The sequence below is a fragment of the Solanum tuberosum genome, unplaced genomic scaffold (assembly GCF_000226075.1).
Source record: "Solanum tuberosum cultivar DM 1-3 516 R44 unplaced genomic scaffold, SolTub_3.0 scf00037, whole genome shotgun sequence".
Taxonomy (NCBI): Eukaryota; Viridiplantae; Streptophyta; class Magnoliopsida; order Solanales; family Solanaceae; genus Solanum; species Solanum tuberosum.
The window spans coordinates 2,350,381-2,371,143 of NW_006238961.1; the positions used below are offsets into that span (position 1 = coordinate 2,350,381).

Consider the following 20,763-nt stretch of genomic DNA (forward strand, 5'->3'; position numbering starts at 1 on the left):
GACCAATAACCGATCCAAACTGACCCGTGAACCAAAGGTTTTTCTTGTTTTGATTTTTTTGTTACAACCTTTTTAACTTATTATCACTGATATTAGAAAAAAATTATAATCCGACCTTTTCCCCTTACAATACACACTTTTATTTAATAATAATTTTTGAATACTTTTTAAATATAAAACAAAGAACCTTACATCTAGAGGTTGTGCCTTAATCTTCTTCAACAATTCATCAATAACCAGAGAAGAAGTATTGATTTTATAGGGAAGACTTTGACATTATTGGGCACTTCATTTGAAGAAATATCAAGAATCTTGACTTTGATATTCTTGAAAAAGACCTTCTATATACAATGAGGAAATATCTAAAACTTTTTTTTTGTTTATTTATTTATTCTTTTGTTTTGGCAGGGCATAATTCAAATTGTTCGAGTTATAATTCTTCGAAACTCAATAATAATTTCTTCGTTTAATTAGTTATTGCACTGATTAAAACTTAAATATTTTGTAGTACCGTAGACATCGTGTTGATCGATTCGATTTTTTTTGGAAGCAATCTAAAATAATGTGGTTATTTGGTGTATAAAATACATGTCACTGAAAATAAAACATTAGGAGAGGTTAGTGTTTGAAAAAGATGTGTTTTTTTTTATAAAAAAAAATAAAATAGGAGTAAAAGAGTATAATGGAAAGGGTAAATTAGTAAGATCATATTTTTTAATGTTAATAATAAATATGTTTAAAAGTTATTACAACTATATTAAAACAAAGGAGATAACTGTGATATTGAAAATAACAAGAGATATTAATGTTATGAAACTAAATCAAGAGAAGCGTCTATAAAATTATTCTATATTAATATTATTACGAAACAATAGTTTGTTTTGTTTTATTTTAAATTTTTAAAAACACTCTTTCCCTCTAAGCAGAAAGTCTTCTAAAGTTCTAAATATCGTCTTAATGGTAGAAGGAAACAAGTTTCTCTCTTTCACATTCCTAGAATTATTAACACTTTTTGTTAGTCAGTCTCAAAAATAATAACACGCGGCTTATTTTATATCATAAGTTTCAAAAGTCTTTTTTTCTTTCTTAAATTTTGCGTCAAATTAAAAATATAACATAAATTGAGACGGAGAAAGTTTTTACTCTGACCTCACTTCAGTAAGATCAGCTTACATAACCAAAATATGCTTGATAACATTTCAATTTTCTTTCCAATTTTATCACATAATTAACTGATAGTATAAGAAATCTAATACAATAAACATAATGGCTATTGACTGACTTTTGCAAAATGATGGCTAAGAATTTAGAAAATATATAGCTGGCTCCACATCTACCTACCACTTCATCATATAATATTGTACATAATAATTAAAAATATGTCCTAATTTAAGAGACCTTTTGTCAAATAAATTTAATGAATTTCTCACGATGTAATTACAATTTACAAACAACATCATGTTGATGATGTCCATGGTCCTATATACCTACGTACTATCTTTTGGTTCTACCTAATATTTAGTATTATTATTGTTATTTCTTTGTTCTATACTTCATAATATGACTTAATTGGTTCATCATCTAGAATAACCACAATTTGTTTGGTTTGATAACATTAATTGATTGAACTCAACATCCCAAGCAGCCATGCTACTCAATAAGGATCGTGACATTTTTAGTCGGTCGATTAAAAGAAATTTCAATCACCTAATAGTAATACAGTCAAGTCTTGTTATAACAGTTAATTGTTATAATAATATTTTAGTATAATGTCCTGGTTTTCTCCAAAATGGACTTTTCATATTATATTTTACTGATACTTGTTATAGTTGTACTCTCTATGTAAAATTACTTATTTATAACCGTCATACTCAAATATTGTGTAATAACATTTATAAGAAATATATGGTATAATAATAAAATATTAAAATAATTATGGTAATTATCATTAATGTCATGCACATTGTAATTTCAAGTACAAATATCTAAAAAGAAAAAAATATATATAAATGATGTCCATCAATTATGATCATAACTTCGATGTTTGCCATTTTTAAATTCGTACTTTTTTTTTGTTATATTGGCTAACAAATATATTTTTTCTTTTTGATACACAATTCATTAAACTATTTTATTTTTTTCATACTTTTGCATAACAACTAAATTTGGTCTAAATGACAAATATCAATAAACATATATAACATTATCTCATTATAATTACAAGTTATTAGCAACTATGAAATTTTCAAATAAACATTACCCACAATAACGGAGTTTATTTGACTTTGATGATGTATACTCAGTACATAACAATTGTTTAAGAAAGGTATAATCAGAGTATGCATTGGGTATACAAGTTATATGGCAACTATTTATTGATTAATTAAACATTATAGACTAGTTAAAATGTATAAAAAATAAATATTAGAATTGTTTTTGTGGTGGGGCTTTGTTGGACTATTGTAGTATTGCAATTAAATATGTATATTTTATATTGGTAAATTCAGTGTTAAATAATTTGTTAATTATGTTTTGAATTTGTCCATTGTTATATCTAGGAAACCCTTAATCATCATCTAGTAGATTTGGTAAAGAATAATATATTTGTTTTAAGAATTAAGAGAACCTTTCTCATATTAATTTGAAACTACTTAGGATCCGCTGAGTTTAGTGTCAACAAGACAAGTAGTGAATCTTTATTATCGAATGATATGGGAGACAGTCAAAGCATCAGTCTCAGCATCAACAGAAGAAAAGGACTGACCGACCGTTGTTCAAGAGAGATCATGAAGGCTCGAACTTTTGCTAACTTTAAAAAATGGACCGAATGAATTGTTCTCGTCTATCGATAGATAGAAGGTTGCTTCCAAGCTCGAGCTATTTGAAAAGAAATTGCTATTTTTTTTTCTTGTTATTGATAGAGTGGTAACAAAATCTCATTAAATCATTATATTATTTTTCTTTCTTTATTTACTTTATGCATAATTATGTGCTAGTTAATCTACGATTTTTCTGGCACATAAATCATATGATAGGATGGTACTCCATTATATAAAAATTTGAAAAAATGTAAACAAAGGTCAAACCAATAAATTATGATTTTGGTTCATGAGCTAAGCTTCTAGAAGATGAAACCAACCACTATGGTAACAAACCTACCCTTTTGCTTACAAAGTCCTTGCGGATAGATAGATTAGATAAATCAGTATTTATGCTTTGACCTCTGACTAAATCATTGCAAACAAAGCGTGTCTCATACCACTACCACTAGTTTTAAAAAATAAAAATAAAAACTATACTATATACTTAATTTAATTGGAGTATTGGGAAAGAAATCTTTAGCTAGTTCTACTAATTAAACCTGCTCCAATAATATATCATATTTAGATAGGTAAGTATAACTCCATGACCAATGGTTGCTAAATAACTTAATCACAACATTTTTTGGATCTTTCTAGAAGTTGGAATAGGGAAATTAATATGATAGACACATGTAATAAGTCTTACAATTATTTAGATAAATCTTAGGCCATGAGTTTTTTTTTTTTGTTATTTTTTAGTAATAAGTTATACATCAAAATCAACGACAATTAGACAAGTATAATTTTTTTAAACAAAATTAAGAGGCAAATGGTGATCCAACTTGTTTGTGTTTTGAAATTGTGACCTTTTGATGACAAAGTTGCCATTTAATGTGTGTATTTTATAAAGATTTTAAAATACCTTACATTACTTGAGTTATTTTAATTAATTAATTAGGTGGATTATGTTAGACTTGATCATCAAGTCGAAAATATAGGTCAATAAGATAGTACTAATAATTACTCTTTTATAGATTGTGTCTCCAAAATAACAAAAAGTGATCTCAACACATATGTGTCAGTACAAGAAAAAATTGAATTACTTATCAATAATTTATAATAATTCATCGCTAAATAGCTTTGAACTAATTAAATTTTTATATAATGTGTACGTTGCTAATTCATAGCTAAATATAATTAGCATGGTTGCATGAGCTATGAGATTTTTGTTATTTAGCTACAAAATTTCGTCCGTCAGATAATTTTTTATTTTTTAACGTAGGGTGTGATAAACCTGTGTTACTAGTTAACACTTCAATAGTCATAGTTGAGGTTATATATATATATATATATATTCTTATTTATTTCTACCATGTGATGGCTATGTGCATATTTCAAATTACATTAACCTTAATCAGGCCGCCCTGGCAAATTCTAAGAAAGTAATACACAATTAAAACATATGTAATTGTCCAAATTAGTGCTTTACTTTAAAGTTTTTTGTAAGACATAATTTTTGTCCTTATTAGCTATTTTCAACAACATATATTAATTATTATTGGTGGCTGATTAAATCAAAGAACCCCGGCGTAGAAACGCGCTGGGAGAATGGGCCAAACCGGAATCACTCAGATTTCATGCAATTTTTTTTATTATTATTTTATTACTAGAAAAGTAAGTTGTACCTATATTTCCCAGAAAATCTCACTACAAATAATTTGAAATATCTCACCACAAAATTTGTCTTTTTTTTTTGTTTTAAATAATGGTGTCTAAATCATGTTATTGTTATCTTTCATTAGTACAGACACAAAATAATTAAAAAAATTTATCCAAATTTAGATTGATGAAAGAATGACTTAAGAGGTCGTTTCATAGACAGTTAGAATTATGCAAGTAATAGTTATTCCATGTGCGAGTACATCAATTCCCTCATAACTTATACATGTATTAGTTATACAAGCAGTGACGAAATCAAAAAAATTGTTAAGAGTGTTCAAGATTTAATATGTATGTAGGAAAAATAATTTTTGACTTATATACTTCGTGTTACTTTCTATATACATAGTATAATTTTTCAATAAAGGATGTCCAATTAGATATCCTGAACTATATATATGGCTCCGCCGCTGCAGGAGGGTTTCTAAATTGCAAATAAAAAATTATACAAATTTAAATCCGAATAATTTTTTCTAAGTAGCAATCAAATGTTGTACTTCTCCTTTCATATTTACTTGTCTGCTTTACTAAAAAATATTTTTTTTTCATGTTTTACCGACAACATTAATTACTCGTTCTCTAAAAAAAATCAGGACCTAAGACTATACACAAATTAATAAATTTATTGTGGCAAAATACTCATATTAATCGTTATTTCTTAAGAGGCTTACAAAATCAAAGTAGACAAATAAAAATAAATTTTAAAAAATACCTTAAATACGTAGATTTCTTATTAGCTACGAAATGAGTCTTTTGAGTGTGTGTGTGTGTTTTTTTTGTCTCTATTGATATTTGAATCCCGATTTTTAAGATTTATATCCTTCACAATGATTTTTTTTAGAAAAATATTTGGTGAATAAATAAAAGAATTAAAAGGAGGTCAAACAAGTCGGAATAAATTCACTTTACAGATGGAAAATGGAAACAAATGTAGAGGGGTCTGGAAACAGATATTTCTTCCAAAGCTTCCTAAAATATCAAGTAATAATCCAATTTAAACAAAGTCAAACATAAATGGTGGGGGCAGCCAAGTCATTTTCCATTCAACTAAATCGTTTTTATCTCCCTATTTTGCACCTTGTCCACTTCTTCATTAATATTACTCCACACCTTTGTTCTTAATAAATCATGAGTACTCATAAATAGTACTTTCTCCGTTTCATTTTATATGATATCTTTATTTTTAGTCCATTCAAAACAATGTCATTTTATTATAATTAGAAATAATTTAATTTTAAAATATCTTTTTTACATTTAATGAAATGATTTTCAATCACATAAATATCTAATAATTATTTTAAATGACAATTTTCAAAAGTCTTTCTTTAATTCTTAAAGTCAAACGATGCGATATAAAATGAAACGGAGGGAGTATAACTTTATCTCCACGTCCTTATACACTTGTAAAGAATAGTAATATTATATATCCATATATTGGACCCGTCAAAAACTTAGAAAACACGTACAACAAATTAAATACTATGGGAACGCAAGAATATATCAACTACAAAATATATACACTTAAATAATCAATTTTTTTTTCCATAGAAATAGAGAAAATTACACAGTGCATGATATCAAAATGACATATATAAAAAGGTATTCCCAAACTTTTTTCTTTGTGTCTGGTAGCAAAAGCAGTTGGATATTTTTGAATATTACAACTTTACTTTCTCCATATAAAGTCCTTAGCCAACCATTCTTCCATTTCCATATCCATATCCAAATCCAAAAAAACTTCATATTTTTTTTTCTAGTTTCTCCACAACAACAACATTCCAAACACATAGATAATAAATGACAGTGATGAAGATTGGATGGGAATCACTTGTTCCTAGGTGTATTAAATCACAGGAAAATTCGAAAAGAAATCCAAAAATAGTAAAGGTATCGGTTACAAAACAACTATCGTTCCATGGGATTCCTGTATCGGATATTAGTTCATCAACTATATCATCAGATCTTTCGATCTCTCTTGCTGGTTCAAATATTCATGCCTTTACGCAACAAGAACTTAGAGTGATCACACAAAACTTCTCCACGAGTAATTTCATCGGTGAAGGAGGGTTCGGCCCAGTTCACAAAGGATTCATTGATGATAAACTTAGACCTAATGCTATTAAAGCTCAGCCTGTTGCTGTTAAGAACCTCGATTTAGATGGTACACAAGGTCATCGAGAATGGCTGGTACGTACATATTTACCTACATACAAATAATTATATCCTGATACGATATATTATTATGTTAATAATTTTTAATTATTATTGTGAACAGACAGAAGTGATATTTCTTGGACAATTGAGGCATCCACATCTAGTGAAGTTGATTGGATATTGTTGTGAAGAAGATAACAGATTGCTAGTCTATGAATACATGCCTAGAGGAAGCTTGGAGAATCAACTTTTTAGAAGTATGTTTTTTTCTTCATTAATCTAATTACTTTTTTGTTAATTCTTTAATATTGATCAATTTCATGAAGTAATTAAGGATTTTAATAATATGAAGAAGTCAAATTGAGGGTGGTTGTTGTACCACACTTTTATTCGAAAAGGAGTAGGTCAACTAAAGTTTAGTTACAAAGCAACTATCGGTTTTGTACGTAGAAAGTCTTGCTTTATATATTTTGATATATATGTCAGTTGTCATAAAATAAAATAGAAAAATGTTCACGTTGTTTAACGGATGCAAGTTAAAATATATATATATATATATATATTTTTAACTTAAGGATGTTATTACTAACTTTTTTTGAATTATTTGCAGGATATTCAGTATCACTTCCATGGTCAACGAGGATGAAAATAGCTATTGGTGCTGCAAAAGGTCTTGCTTTTCTCCATGAAGCTAAAAAACCTGTCATTTATCGTGATTTCAAGGCATCAAACATTTTGTTAGACTCCGTAAGTAGTAATTTCAATATATATTATTTTTTGAGTAAATTAAAATTAAGTCACTAGTTGTAATTGATTTATTGTTTTGTTCAACAGGATTACACTGCTAAACTCTCAGATTTTGGACTTGCAAAAGATGGTCCAGAAGGAGATGACACACACGTCTCAACTCGAGTCATGGGAACACATGGCTATGCTGCTCCTGAATACATCATGACAGGTAATTATTCAAAATATGTGACCAGATCTCATCTAAACGTTAGTGTATACGTACAGACATGCTAATTTCAATATTTCATATTTGTGTAGGTCATTTGACTGCAGCTAGTGATGTATACAGCTTCGGAGTAGTACTCTTGGAGCTTCTAACTGGTAGAAGATCTGTAGACAAAGGTCGTCCACATAGAGAACAAAACTTGGTAGATTGGGCAAGACCACAACTGAAAGATCCTCGAAAACTACGTAGAATAATGGATCCAAGGCTCGAAGGCATGTACTCAGAAGAAGGAGTTCAAAAAGCAGCATTAGTAGCTTATCAATGCCTAAGCAATAGGCCAAAAGCTAGACCAGATATGAGTAATGTGGTGACAACTTTAGAACCTTTAAAGGACTATGAAGATAACTCAATGGTAACATTTGTGTACACAGCTCCAACAGATGATCAACAGGAAGTGAAGGTCAAAGAAAGTAGTGCTAGCCCACATCATCATCACCAAAAACAACACCATCATCATCATAATAGAAGAAGTACTCCTTCATCGCCAACCATTCACTCAGAAACAACTATACACAAGAGATTAACTCCAAATTCACCATTGCAAAATGGTTTCAAGAGATCTTAGATTAAATAAATTATTATCAAATTGTATATGATATATACTTTAGATAGAAAATCGTATAATACCTACGCACATCCACATTATTTAATTTCATAGTATATAATTCAACTTTGAGCTAAAGCTAAGCTCTTTTTAATTAGATTTCTTATTTTAATTTAGTTCTCTTGAATGAAAGTTGTACTTGTTTAGCTTTTTTCTATGGTGGTGTTTGAACCAGTTAGCATTCTCAATTTTATGTAGTAGAAATGTACTTAGCTTACTAATGGAACAACAATTAGAAGAAAAATCACTTTCTTTTTAGGACTTGATATCTACAAATATCAATCAACAATCAATTACATATGAATTAATTAAAGGAAGAAGAGAAACTTGAATTCATACATGAAAATTAATATAGTCCTAGCTAGATTATTTGCAGTAGTTGTAGTTCAGACTTATTGAGACTGAACAAAATTCGAGTCTGGTTAAGTTTATGTAAGGATAGATTGACAAACATCTTTTTTTTTAACATTTAACTTGTATAACATCTCAAAAGGGACTAAGTTCAAAATAAATTCAATATATTCTTGGAACTCCTTTTAAAAGCACTATTTTGGGTTAAAAAAATTAGCTGGTTGATGTTAATGTAATGGTCTTTAATTTGATGGTCAATTGTGTTTTGGACTTCTTACATTGTACGGGTGAAAAAAACAGTTTCAACAAAAACGGTGGCATGTATATGTATAATGTAATGTATCGATATTATATAAATAGTGTATAACGTGTATATATAATGTATAATTATGTAATTAGACATGTGTATACATTTATATACATTATTTATACATTGCTACCATTTATAAGCTTTTTTTTCCAACCAAATGTAGTTTTCTCTAAATAGTTCCAAATTGTAGATATTATCTCCTCTCATCGTTTCAAGTCGTTTAATATAAGGAAAAGGGTCAAAATACTCTTCAACTTTCATTTATTAGTTAATTTTACTTTTACCGTTAAAATAAAGTTATTCATGCACTCGCCATCTACAAACTTAACACATATACCCCTGATTTGGACGGAATCTCCCAAATTGATTTCAATTACCCAATTTCAATCAAAATTATCCGTTAAAATAAATTTTCAACTAACCCAACTCCAACTCATTAAATTAAAATTCAAATCAAATTAGATCCAAAAATCTACTACCGTTATAAGAAACCAAATATAATTTTCACTTTTATCCAAACCAAGAACTATCTTTCATTATTTTTGTCAAGTGTGCCACCGTGCAAATTAGAATATCCAAAGTCCACTTATGTTCTTGTATGACAATCAAGTCATTCAAGATTATCATCTCCGAGGATTCGAACAACAAATAAGAAAATTGTTAATTTTGAGTTCTGTATGCAGAATCCATGGCGGATATGTCCACCATTGATGAATTCCTTTAAGCTATTAGAGAGAGATTTAGAAAGAGAAGATAGATGAGAACTGTTTTATTGAATATGAAAATTGTATCGATTACAATTGATGCTTAGTACTTATAGGTCCAACTAATCTTCTTCTAGAAGATTCTAATTTCATAACCAACTGTAACTAATTATGTTAACCACATCACAATGACACTTGCAACAAAATACCATAAATAAGTAAAAGGTTATTTCAATACACCCCCTCAAGCTGCAGGGTGGAAAACATCTAGAACCCCAAGCTTGGACAGAAGGAAGTGATGTTGTGCTACAGCAAGACCTTTGGTAAGCAAGTCAGCCAATTGTAGAGTAGTTGACAAATGTGCAGGTTTAATCAGCCCTGCCTGAAACCTTTCCCTCGCAAAATGGCAATCAATCTCAATGTGTTTTGTACGTTCATGAAACATAGGATTTGAAGCTATTTGTATTGCGGCTTTGTTGTCACAGAACAACTCTATAGGGGTAGGAACCTTGACTCCAATATCTTGCAGGAACCCAATCAACCAAATGACTTCAGACACAACTGCAGCCATGTTTCTATATTCAGACTCTGCTGAGCTGCGACTAACCGTGTGTTGTTTCTTTGATTTCCAAGAGATCAATGAGCCTCCAAGTTGAATAACATACCCTGTCACAGATCTCGTAGTGTTGGGGCAGGCTGCCCAGTCCGAATCACAGTAGGCACTCAACTTCAGTTCAGAACCTTTCTTCATGAAAACACCCAATCCAGGAGAGTGTTTGAGATATCTAACTACCCTGAGTGCTGCATCCCAATGAGACCTTTTTGGTTGTTGCATGAACTGACTTAGCAGTTGCACAACAAAACAAATATCAGGTCTGGTTATAGTCAGGTAGATTAGCTTCCCAACTAGTCTTTGATAGGCAGAAATATCTTCCAATAAAGGGTCATTAGTCACATTGCCTAGATGATCATCATAGGCTACACTTGTGAGCTTGATATTGGCTTCCAATGGTGTGGAAGCTGGTTTGGCTCCACTCAGACCAACCTCAGAAATGACTTCTAATGTATACTTCCTTTGATTGAGTAAGGCTCCATGCTTGGATCTCATGACTTCTATCCCTAGGAAATAAGTGAGAGGTCCTAGGTCCTTGACTTTGAACTTGCTATGAAGATACTGTTTGGCTGCTTAGATGAGATCTTGGTTGCTTCCAGTAATAAGAAGGTCATCTACATATATGAGAATAATCACAATATTTGATCCTTGCGTTTTGGTAAATAACGAATGATCATGGGAGCTTTGTTTGTAATTGTCAGCCATGAGGGCTGATGTGAGCTTAATATTCCATTGTCGTGAAGCCTGTTTAAGGCCATACAAAGACTTCAAGAGCTTGCACACTTTGGTCTCCCCCTATCTATGGAAACCCTGAGGCAGATCCATATAGACAACTTCATCCAAGTCTCCTTGAAGGAAAGCATTACTAACATCCATGTGAAACAGATCACATTCCATAGATGCAGCAACATTGATAACAGTCCTAACTGAAACCATTTTAGCCACTGGAGAAAAAGTCTCATAATAGTCTAATCCTTCTCTTTGAGTATATCCTTTAGCTACAAGCCGTGCTTTAAACTTGTCAACTTCACCATTAGCTTTGTATTTGATCTTATATACCCATTTAGCACCTATAGTCTTCTGACCATGAGGTAAAGCAGTCAACTCCCAAGTATGATTAGCTTCTAGAGCATCTATCTCTTGTTGCATTGCATGAATCCATCTAGGATCTTGAGAAGCCATTTTGAAGGAGGTTGGTTCAGTAGGAATGGACACATTTGCCAAATACATCTGATAAGCTGGGGACAAATGAGCATAAGAAACATATTGAGAGATAGGGTAGGAGCAGGTCCCTTTAGGCTGAATAGTAGAAACATAATCACGAAGCCATATTGGAGGCCTGGTTGCCCTGACTGGTCTGCTGTGATCAGAAGTAGCAGATGTGGAGTCAATGACAATAGCATCCTGCACTTCTATATCAACTAGAGGAGGACCATGCAAATCGTCTGCAACCAGAGTAGGATTCTGCACTTCTTTAGGAAGTAACGTAGGATCCTCCATGTTCTCAACTAAGTCAGGCAAAGTCTGAGGGTGTTTTCCAATATCTAATGGACCAGGAGCATTATCAGGGATGAAAGGATCTATAGGAGTGATATGGAACATGTCCAAATCTGATGTGGCATCTATCTTAAAAGGAAAAATAAATTCTCTGAAATCAACATCCCTATTGACAAAAAATATTTTATCCTCCAGGTCATATAATCTGTAGCCCTTTTGAGTTTCAGAATAGCCAACCAAAACAGTCTTCTTTGCTCTTGCAGCAAACTTGTCACTTCTAGATAATGAATTAGCATAACATAAGCAACCAAACACCTTTAAGTGATCAAGGATAGGCATCTTTCCATACAGTAGTTCACAAGGAGTCTTCCCAGTTAAAACTGGAGAAGGCAATTTATTGATCAAATACACAGAGGTTTTAACACAATCACCCCAAAAACTGATAGGCACACCACTTTGAAATTTAAGGGCTCTGGCCTTTTCTAAAATGTGCCTATGTTTTCTTTCCACTATGCCATTCTGTTGAGGAGTGTAGGGACAACTGCTTTGGTGAATGATGCCATGTGAGGCCAATAATTGCATACATTGAGTGTTGAAAAATTCAATTCCATTGTCAGATCTTAAAGATTTCACATTGACATTAAACTGAGTTTTAATCATACAAAGGAAATTCTTCAAGACAGTAGTAACCTCACATTTAGAATGTAACAGACAAATCCATGTATATTTGTTGTAGTCATCAACAATAGTGACAAAGTAGTATTTCTTATCATATGTAGGCTTTCTATAGGGCCCCCACAAGTCTACATGAATCAAGTCAAAACAAGCAAGTGACTGACTAGAACTAGTAGGAAAGGTGGACCTATGATGTTTAGCAAGAGGACATATGTGACAATTGTCCTGCATATTATTACTAACATATTTGGAAATAGATGGAATGTGATGCATCACAGTTGAGGAAGGATGGCCCAATCTGAGATGCCAAAGAACACTTTCTGCTTGGTGTTTGAAACTGACAACATTTGTAGTAGGAGTGACTTGTTCCTTTAAGAGATACAACCCGTCCCTTTCTCTACCAATCCCCAAGACCTTGCCATTGTAAAGTCCCTGAAAGACACAAAAATCAGGAAAGAATAGAACAACGCATGACAAGTCCTTGGTTATTTTAGACGCTGAGAGAAGGTTAAACTTGAAATCAGGAACATGTAGAACATTCTGTATTTGTGATGTTCCAAAAATATTAGCATTCCCTGCACTAGTGATCTGACATCTCCCACCAGTGGGTATCTGAACTTTGTCACTCAGATGGTTGTCTAGCTTTCTAATGTCAAACAGCAGATCCTTACAAGGTGTAGTGTGGTGAGAGGCTCCAGAATCAACAATCCACTCATATGCAAAAACATTTGATAATAAAAAATGTATACCTGCCATGTTAGATACACATTCACTGATGGAGTTTGTGTGATCCTGTTTCCCAAGCAATTCCTGATATTGTTGCTCAGTGAGGAAGTAACCTGATCCTGAACTGGAAGAAGAACCATCTGAGCCAGTTCTTTGTGGAACTCCTGATTTGGTAGTGGTGCTAGTGTTGGCTGTAGGTTTGCCCTGACTGGATTGTGCTTGTTGATTTTGTTGCGAAGCTTTCCTCCTGCTTATGAAGTCTGAAGGATAGCCAACTACCCTGTAGCAATTATCCTTTAGATGACCTTTGTAGCCACAATGGATACAAGGTATTCCAGCTCCTCCAGACCCTTCATGTCCTCTCCCAGCTCCTCCAGACCCTCCATGACCTGCTGGTCTGGTAGATCTGTAACCTTGAGCCCTTCCTGTCATCATAGTCAAGGGATCCTTCTGAGCATCAACCACTCCTAATGATCTTTGGCTTTCCTCTTGAGCCATGGTAGCATAAGCTTCATTCACAGTCACACTTGCATTGCGAGATAAAATGTGACTTCTTAGGTTGCTATAACTCTCATTAAGGCCCATAAGGAACTGCAATAATCGCTGCGATTTCAAATGGTCTATATAAGCAATAGACTCTTCACAATCACAGGAAGGTAGTGGAACCATGACATCAAGTTCGTTCCATAGATCCTTCATTTTAGAGTAATAATTTGTCACAGAGTCAGTTCCCTGTTTCAAATTGGCAATTTCTGCCCACAAATAGTAAATCCTCGTCAAATTCGATCTATCAAAACGCTCCTTGAATTCATCCCATACCTTCTTAGCATTTGAAGCATAAATTATGCTTGGTATCAAATCAGCAGAAACAGTACTGCCAATCCATGACAACACAATTGTGTTACACTTCTCCCATAATTCTTCTAGTTCTCCTTTAAAATTACTCTTTGTGCAATTTCCATCCACAAACCCAAGCTTTCCTTTGCCTCGCAGTGCTAGTTTCATCGATCTGCTCCACAGAGAGTAGTTCTCAGGTCCTGTGAGTTTGATCGGAATTATTACTAAGCCTGGAGAATCAGAAGCTTGAAGATAGAGAGGATGATGATGATCGATCATCGTTGTAGTTGGAACTTTCATTTCTGCAGTAGATTGTTCTCCCGTCATTGATGTACTAAACAAAATTAATGCGATGAACTCAAACTTCTAAACTCAATTGAAGGTGAGATCGTCGCTCTGATACCATGTTAATTTTGAGTTCTGTATGCAGAATCCATGGCGGATATGTCCACCATTGATGAATTCCTTTAAGCTATTAGAGAGAGATTTAGAAAGAGAAGATAGATGAGAACTGTTTTATTGAATATGAAAATTGTATCGATTATAATTGATGCTTAGTACTTATAGGTCCAGCTAATCTTCTTCTAGAAGATTCTAATTTCATAACCAACTGTAACTAATTTTGTTAACCACATCACAATGACACTTGCAACAAAATACCAGAAATAAGTAACAGGTTATTTCAATAAAAATTGAAGTTTTTTTTTATTATCAAGAATGGGTTAGCAGAAAATCTCATAAATGATGGTGGTGATCTATTTCCTTTACGCATCCTTCAACATTGGACAACATAATCATGGACTAGATCTAAATAACTCTCTCAAAGAAATTCACCTCAAAAACATGAAATTCTTTACAAAATTATTCGAATTTCATACATAAACTCTCCGAGAAGTTTTCGATCTTTTGCAATAATATCCACCCAAAATGGAGCGCATATGCAGCAATTCAATTTTTCAAATTTGACCTTAGATTGAAATTCAATGGCGGATTGCCTTTTTCAAATTGATCCTCTCCAAATCAACAGATAACCATGAAACGATATCAACATCAAAAGTAGATCAAAACAAAATCCATTCACAACAAATTTATAACTCGCAACTTCCAAATTTTCATTTTTTTTCTTTTCTTTTTTTAAATGGTGGAATAACTGGTTATTCAAACTTCAACTGCAATTGAAAAAAGAAGAAAAGGCTTCAACTTCAATTCAATGGCTATCCATGAAATTAGTTGGAAACCGTTGCAGATCGATCTCTTCAAAGTTCAATCCAATTCAATGTCAATATTTTAACCATGTTGTTGGTCATCTTGGAGGTTTAATTTGGTATGAGTTGGAGTATTTATTATAATGGGTGGGTTGGATTTAAAGGAGCGACTGGATACTTGATTGAAATCAATTTAGGAGATTATGTGGGTATTTTTAGAGGGATCGTGCATGGGTTTAAAATGGGAATATGTTGTTTAAAAGAATTCGGGTTACTTTAGTTGATTTAGGAATTTTCGTCCAAGAAGGAGGTACGGATGATAAGTTTATTAACGGTAGGGTTAAGATCAATAACTTTATTTTAATGGTAAGGGTAAAGTCAACTAATAAATAAAAGTTGATGAATTTTTTGACATTTTCCCCTTTAATATATAATTCACTCAAAACTATTCATATTTGTGATTAAGTCAAATTTTAAATTTAATATAAGTATATAATATTATTCTTAAGACATATAAAATAATGTCACATAAATTTAAAAAAAAAGAATCTAATAATAGAGAAAGAGTGGCACATTACTGGACAAAGAAGAGTGGTGCAGACACCCTTCACCTCTTATAAAAGTAATCAACCAAATGGAATAATACAACCATTGGCAACATCTTCTAAAAAATAAGAAGAATCCTTGCCAGATTGGATGGAATTCAAAAATCCCCCAGCTACCATCTTAGCCCTTTCCCATAGGAGCTCGAGTCCACCCTCCTAAAGGATTATGTTAACCTCCTAATAGCTGAAAAGGACTTCTGGAGGACTAAATCAAGAATTAATTAGCTATGTGCTGGTGATGTCAATATCAACTTCTTCCATACAACCACCATTCAAAGAAGGAGGAGGAATCGCATAGTTTCTATCAAGGACAACATATGAAACCAAATAGAAGACTATGACAATATAAGAAACCACATTACCTATTTCTTCAAGAACCTCTATACTACTGAACATCTTAGTTCTGATAGAAATTACTCAATCAACATAGATCTGCCCTATGCTCTCTCCATTAATCTAATAAAGTTTATACAGCCTCCTTAAAGATAATGAAATCCTCAAAGTTCTTCATTCCTCTAATCCCCTTAAATCCCCAAGACTGGACGGGATCCACCACATGTTCTACCAAAAATACTAAAACATTATTAAGGAGAAAACAATTACCTTCTACAAGAATGTTTTTGAAGATTCTTCTATGCCTCTTAATAACAACTATACCCTCATGTGTCTCATCCCTAAAAGCCCCAACCCTCCAACTCTTAGAAGCTACAAGCCCATAGGCCTCTGCAACACCAACTACAAGCTTGTGACCAAAATTATTATCAAGTGTATCAAGCCCATTCTTTCCTCCATTATTGGCCCTAGTCAAGCTAGATTCCTTTCAAATAAAAGGGCTTTCGACAATTCCATTATCGTTTAGAATACTTTACCTACTATGAAAAAATGAAATGTGAAAGTCCTAACAAGATCTTAAAGATAGACCTTAAAAAGGAATTGTATAGGCTGGAATGGTCTTACATTAGGGACACATTCCATTATTTCAACCTCTCTACCAATCTGTCCAAGCTCATTATGTCCTTTTACACCACTACGTACCTTCATAGTCATCCTTGTCAATTGGAGGAAAACTGATTATTTGAAACTCGCTAAAATAGAATTTTCTTATCTACATCTAAGTAGGTTGCCCCTTCTCCCTTTTCTCTAATGACTTGGGGTCTTTACATCATTGTTTAGTATGCCTTGTTTGAATAGAGTCTATGTCTCTATCTTGTTTATTTTAGTCTAAATGCTTACCGTTTGTAATCGAGCTTGTAGAATGTGAATCTCCATAGATTACTTGATGTTGTACTGTAGTCTGAATCACTGTTTGCTTTACAGATGTTTTCAATTGGATCATTCATTAAAGTTTCGCGCTAAAAGAAGGGGGGTGAACATTGTTTTTTATTTGAGTTCTCTTTGTAGTAATTTGTTTATTTCTTTATTTCCTAGCATTCAAGGTAGCTTGTTGTCTTCTAAATTAATGGCTCATATTTATCTTTGGAAGTTTGATTATCGATCTTAGGTTGTCGGGTTCATGATGGTGTAAATTTTTATTCCTAGTCCCTTGCGTGATCAAGTCTAGCCTCTTTTTCTTTGTTTGGCGAAGTGTTAATTTAGTTTGAGTCTCAATATGAATGAGTTGTGAGTAGAATTGAGCATGAATTTGATTGTTAAGATTCCAGTAGTTTTTTCTCTCTTCTTTGTCTTGTTTAAAAATCAGTCTGCCTATTTTTTTTATCAGGCAAGTGCTAATATATGGACTTGTTTGAGTATTGATTGTTGACTTAGGACAAGGATGCAGTGATCAGTTTGAGTTTCTCTTTTCTTAAATTCATATTTCATCTTACTGGTTCTTACATGTTTTCTTTTTTGGTGCATGTAACCTCTTTGAATGAGTCCCGTGGACTTTAGCTTCTATCCCGCATTGCTTTTGGGTCATGTCGGCCCAAAATTTCTCCATCGAGTCAGCCTTCATTTTGTTTGGGCCTTTAAAAATAGAACTATAGGTTGAGGACAGGTTTCAAGCCTCTGAAATGTCCTAAATTGGATTGTATACGTTTGTATACATTTATACGCAAGTCAAGTGTTGAAATACAGGTTGGAAAACCAAAGTGCAAGGCTGGAAGGCTGATTTATAGGTGTACGGAACAAAATAAATGGTTGTATACATGTGTATACGTCAAATATTCAATGATATACAGAAGTTGGATATGTTGTATAAAGGCAGCAGAATGGACCAAAAGCCCACCTATTTGGCAATTATTTTGTTAGTTTTTAAGACAGGTTGAAATTGGGCCAAAGGCCCAAAAAAAGATCAGTTTCTATGTTAGTTTAGGACAGGGAAATGGGCCAAAGGCCCAAATATAGCAGTCCAAATGCACTAAGTAGCAGATTTCGAGGAAGAGTGGTTTCGGGCATTTTTGTTTTTTAGGATAGGGACAAATGGGTCAAAGGCCCAAAAATTAGAATTAGGCCCAAGTGCTGACCCAGACGGACAAAAACTAGATTTGGGCCCAAAATCTCTCTCTTATTGTATTTTAAAATTGTTTAGATATTACTTGTTTATTTGTTAACAAATCTTAAGGTTTAGCTAATTCGAATCCCCTGAAAGATGAGTCATTCCGTATAATTTATTTTAAAACCCTTTTTTTTTAGTAAGTAAATACTAATCTTTTTCTTTATATTTTATTTTTCTCATATATAGCTTTTATTAATTAGTCATACTAATTTTGATTTCCTTAAATTAATTTAAGTAGAAAAGTTGGTTGTTGCCTTAAAGCAACCAAGCATGCCTACTGCCTTTTAAGTTTTTAGCCAAATATTTTAAATTGTCGGATAACTGCATGTTAGCGGGCATTTCAGGTGCTTTCAAACCCTTTGTGAAATGTTAATGTGAACCCCCTTTGGTATTTTCAATTTGATTTTTGTTTAAAATGAAGTGGCGACTCTTTTGTAAATATAAAATAAACTTTTAGTGGAATAAAACAATTATTAATGCAGGCCTAGCCTAGGAGGTTTGGGGGAGTGATAAGAAACCATATGGGAAATTGGGTGGTAGGCAATCTGATTGTTGAATGTCATAGGGATGGTCCGTGAACAAAATAGAGTGGCGGATATACTATGATCAGAGTGAAGAATGCAGTTTTTGACAAACCCAACAATGTCTGTGCAGAAGGACACAGACCTCTTAGGAACTAATTATGCTAGGTTTACCAACAATATATCATCCCCAAGAATAGACAACTTATTGGAACAAAGTGGGTGAAGAAGCAAGCGATCCATAAATCAAACTTGGTTGAATGACCATTTTAGATAATAATTGAATTAATGTTTTGAGTAAAAAAAATTGACTAAATGATATTTTGTCTAATCTTCCCTTATGCTTTTTCCCCTACTTTATTTGTTTTTTTTAAAATTATTTTATCACCCGGTGTTTAGTTCCCGCATTGGTTTCGAATTCATGTAGCCTAGAGCCCCATTTCAGGGAAAGTGCTCTCTATCATGAATTTTTTCATATTCAAAGCTCAAATTCGAGACATTTAATTAAAAAATGAGCAATCTCATCCAATCTAACACATCCTTGGGTTGTCTACTTTATTTGTTTTGAACACATACTTCAAGGAAAAAAGAGGTAGGGCACGATGCATAACATTGTGTGAATTTAATTCATTAGTGGATATAAATTTTATCCTTTATTTATTAGTTCTTCTATCGTCTTAACTTTTGTTTTTTCTAAGTTATTTTTTCTGCAAAAAATATGATAAGCAAACCAAAGGGATTATCATTAGGGTTTATTTACTTTTAAGGCACAAAGCATGAGACGTGAATGATTATTAGATTGTTGGGAGGAATGCACAATATGCTACACTATCCCATTTCACTAATGATTATTTTAAGGGATAATTTAATATATACTATATAATTATAAAAGGAATTTATACTATTGTTTAGTGCTTCATAATTGTAAATTCTTTTTTTCTTTTCTGCAATTATGGTTGTCGTGAAAAAGAAATATTGGAAAGTTCTCTAATATTATTATATGTTTTTTGTTGGACCCAATTTGGATCAAAGAGGTGAAGCACTACTTCTTAAAAGCCCATGTAGCACAAGGTATTCCAAGTGGTAGGGTCATTGACCCCTTTCATTACAAGTTTACAACAATAGTTACATGAGCACCATCAAACAAACACTATATTTTTAGAGATAATTAATTAAGGAAAAATTATGTGGTTAAGCAAATTTATATTACTTAATTAGTCAACATAGCTATAGTTACCACTCGCGATTAACTTTAAGTGTTAATTATGTGGGTTGGGTTTGAATTTGTATAATTCGCCGCGTTTGTATAATTCACAACTAACAATTCTTCGTTTGATTTGTATTTGTATACAATGGTTTATATTTGTATATGACAATGATTTATCTTGGTTTTTCAGTTTTATCACCAAATGCATTGAATCTTTTTCGTATAACTTTTTAAAGTTTGCATAAACGTATAGTTTTCGAATTTTATATAATATAATTTGTACAGTTGTTTAAAGTTCAATTTTTTACTCTATTCATTTAGCTTTACTCATTCAGCATATTATCTTGAAATAATTATATCTATATTCTTTGCTTTTTATTTAACTATATTTACTTTGCATGTCACTAACTTTATATGCAAACTCCTGGTAAACGGACATAAAATGAAGAGTTAAATTAAGACGCATGCTTTTGATTTTGGATAAAGTTAACTGTACTATTTTTAAGGTAAATAAAAATAGAAAAAATAATTTTACAAATGACATTTAATATTAATTATAGGGATAAAGGTCTGAAAAATATCTCAACTTTGGTCGGATTTGCTGTTGCGATACTAAACTTTCATGAAGACCTATTACCTCCCTAGACTATTTAATACCGTATTTTTTACCCCCTGAACTATTCAATAGTGTATTTTAAAGGTATATATGTGTCCACGTGGAC

The 20,763-nt window shown here is 32.3% G+C and overlaps 1 protein-coding gene across 1 annotated transcript; it reads left to right on the forward strand.

The window, feature by feature from the left end:
* The first annotated feature begins 6,152 nt into the window (after positions 1-6,152).
* On the forward strand, positions 6,153-8,481 carry LOC102580142 (serine/threonine-protein kinase At5g01020-like). Its single transcript, XM_006342324.2, has 5 exons — positions 6,153-6,707; positions 6,796-6,931; positions 7,285-7,421; positions 7,509-7,632; positions 7,722-8,481. The coding sequence occupies exons 1-5, from the start codon at positions 6,318-6,320 to the stop codon at positions 8,252-8,254; spliced, it is 1,320 nt and encodes a 439-aa protein (XP_006342386.1). The 5' UTR covers positions 6,153-6,317; the 3' UTR covers positions 8,255-8,481.
* Positions 8,482-20,763: the final 12,282 nt, after the last annotated feature.

Coding starts and splice junctions, on each gene's coding strand:
- LOC102580142 (XM_006342324.2), top strand. CDS start 6,318: ATGACAGTGATGAAGATTGGATGGGAATCACTTGTTCCTAGGTGTATT. Junction 6,932..7,284: donor GGAGAATCAACTTTTTAGAA/GTATGTTTTTTT, acceptor AATTATTTGCAG/GATATTCAGTATCACTTCCA. Junction 7,633..7,721: donor TCCTGAATACATCATGACAG/GTAATTATTCAA, acceptor ATATTTGTGTAG/GTCATTTGACTGCAGCTAGT.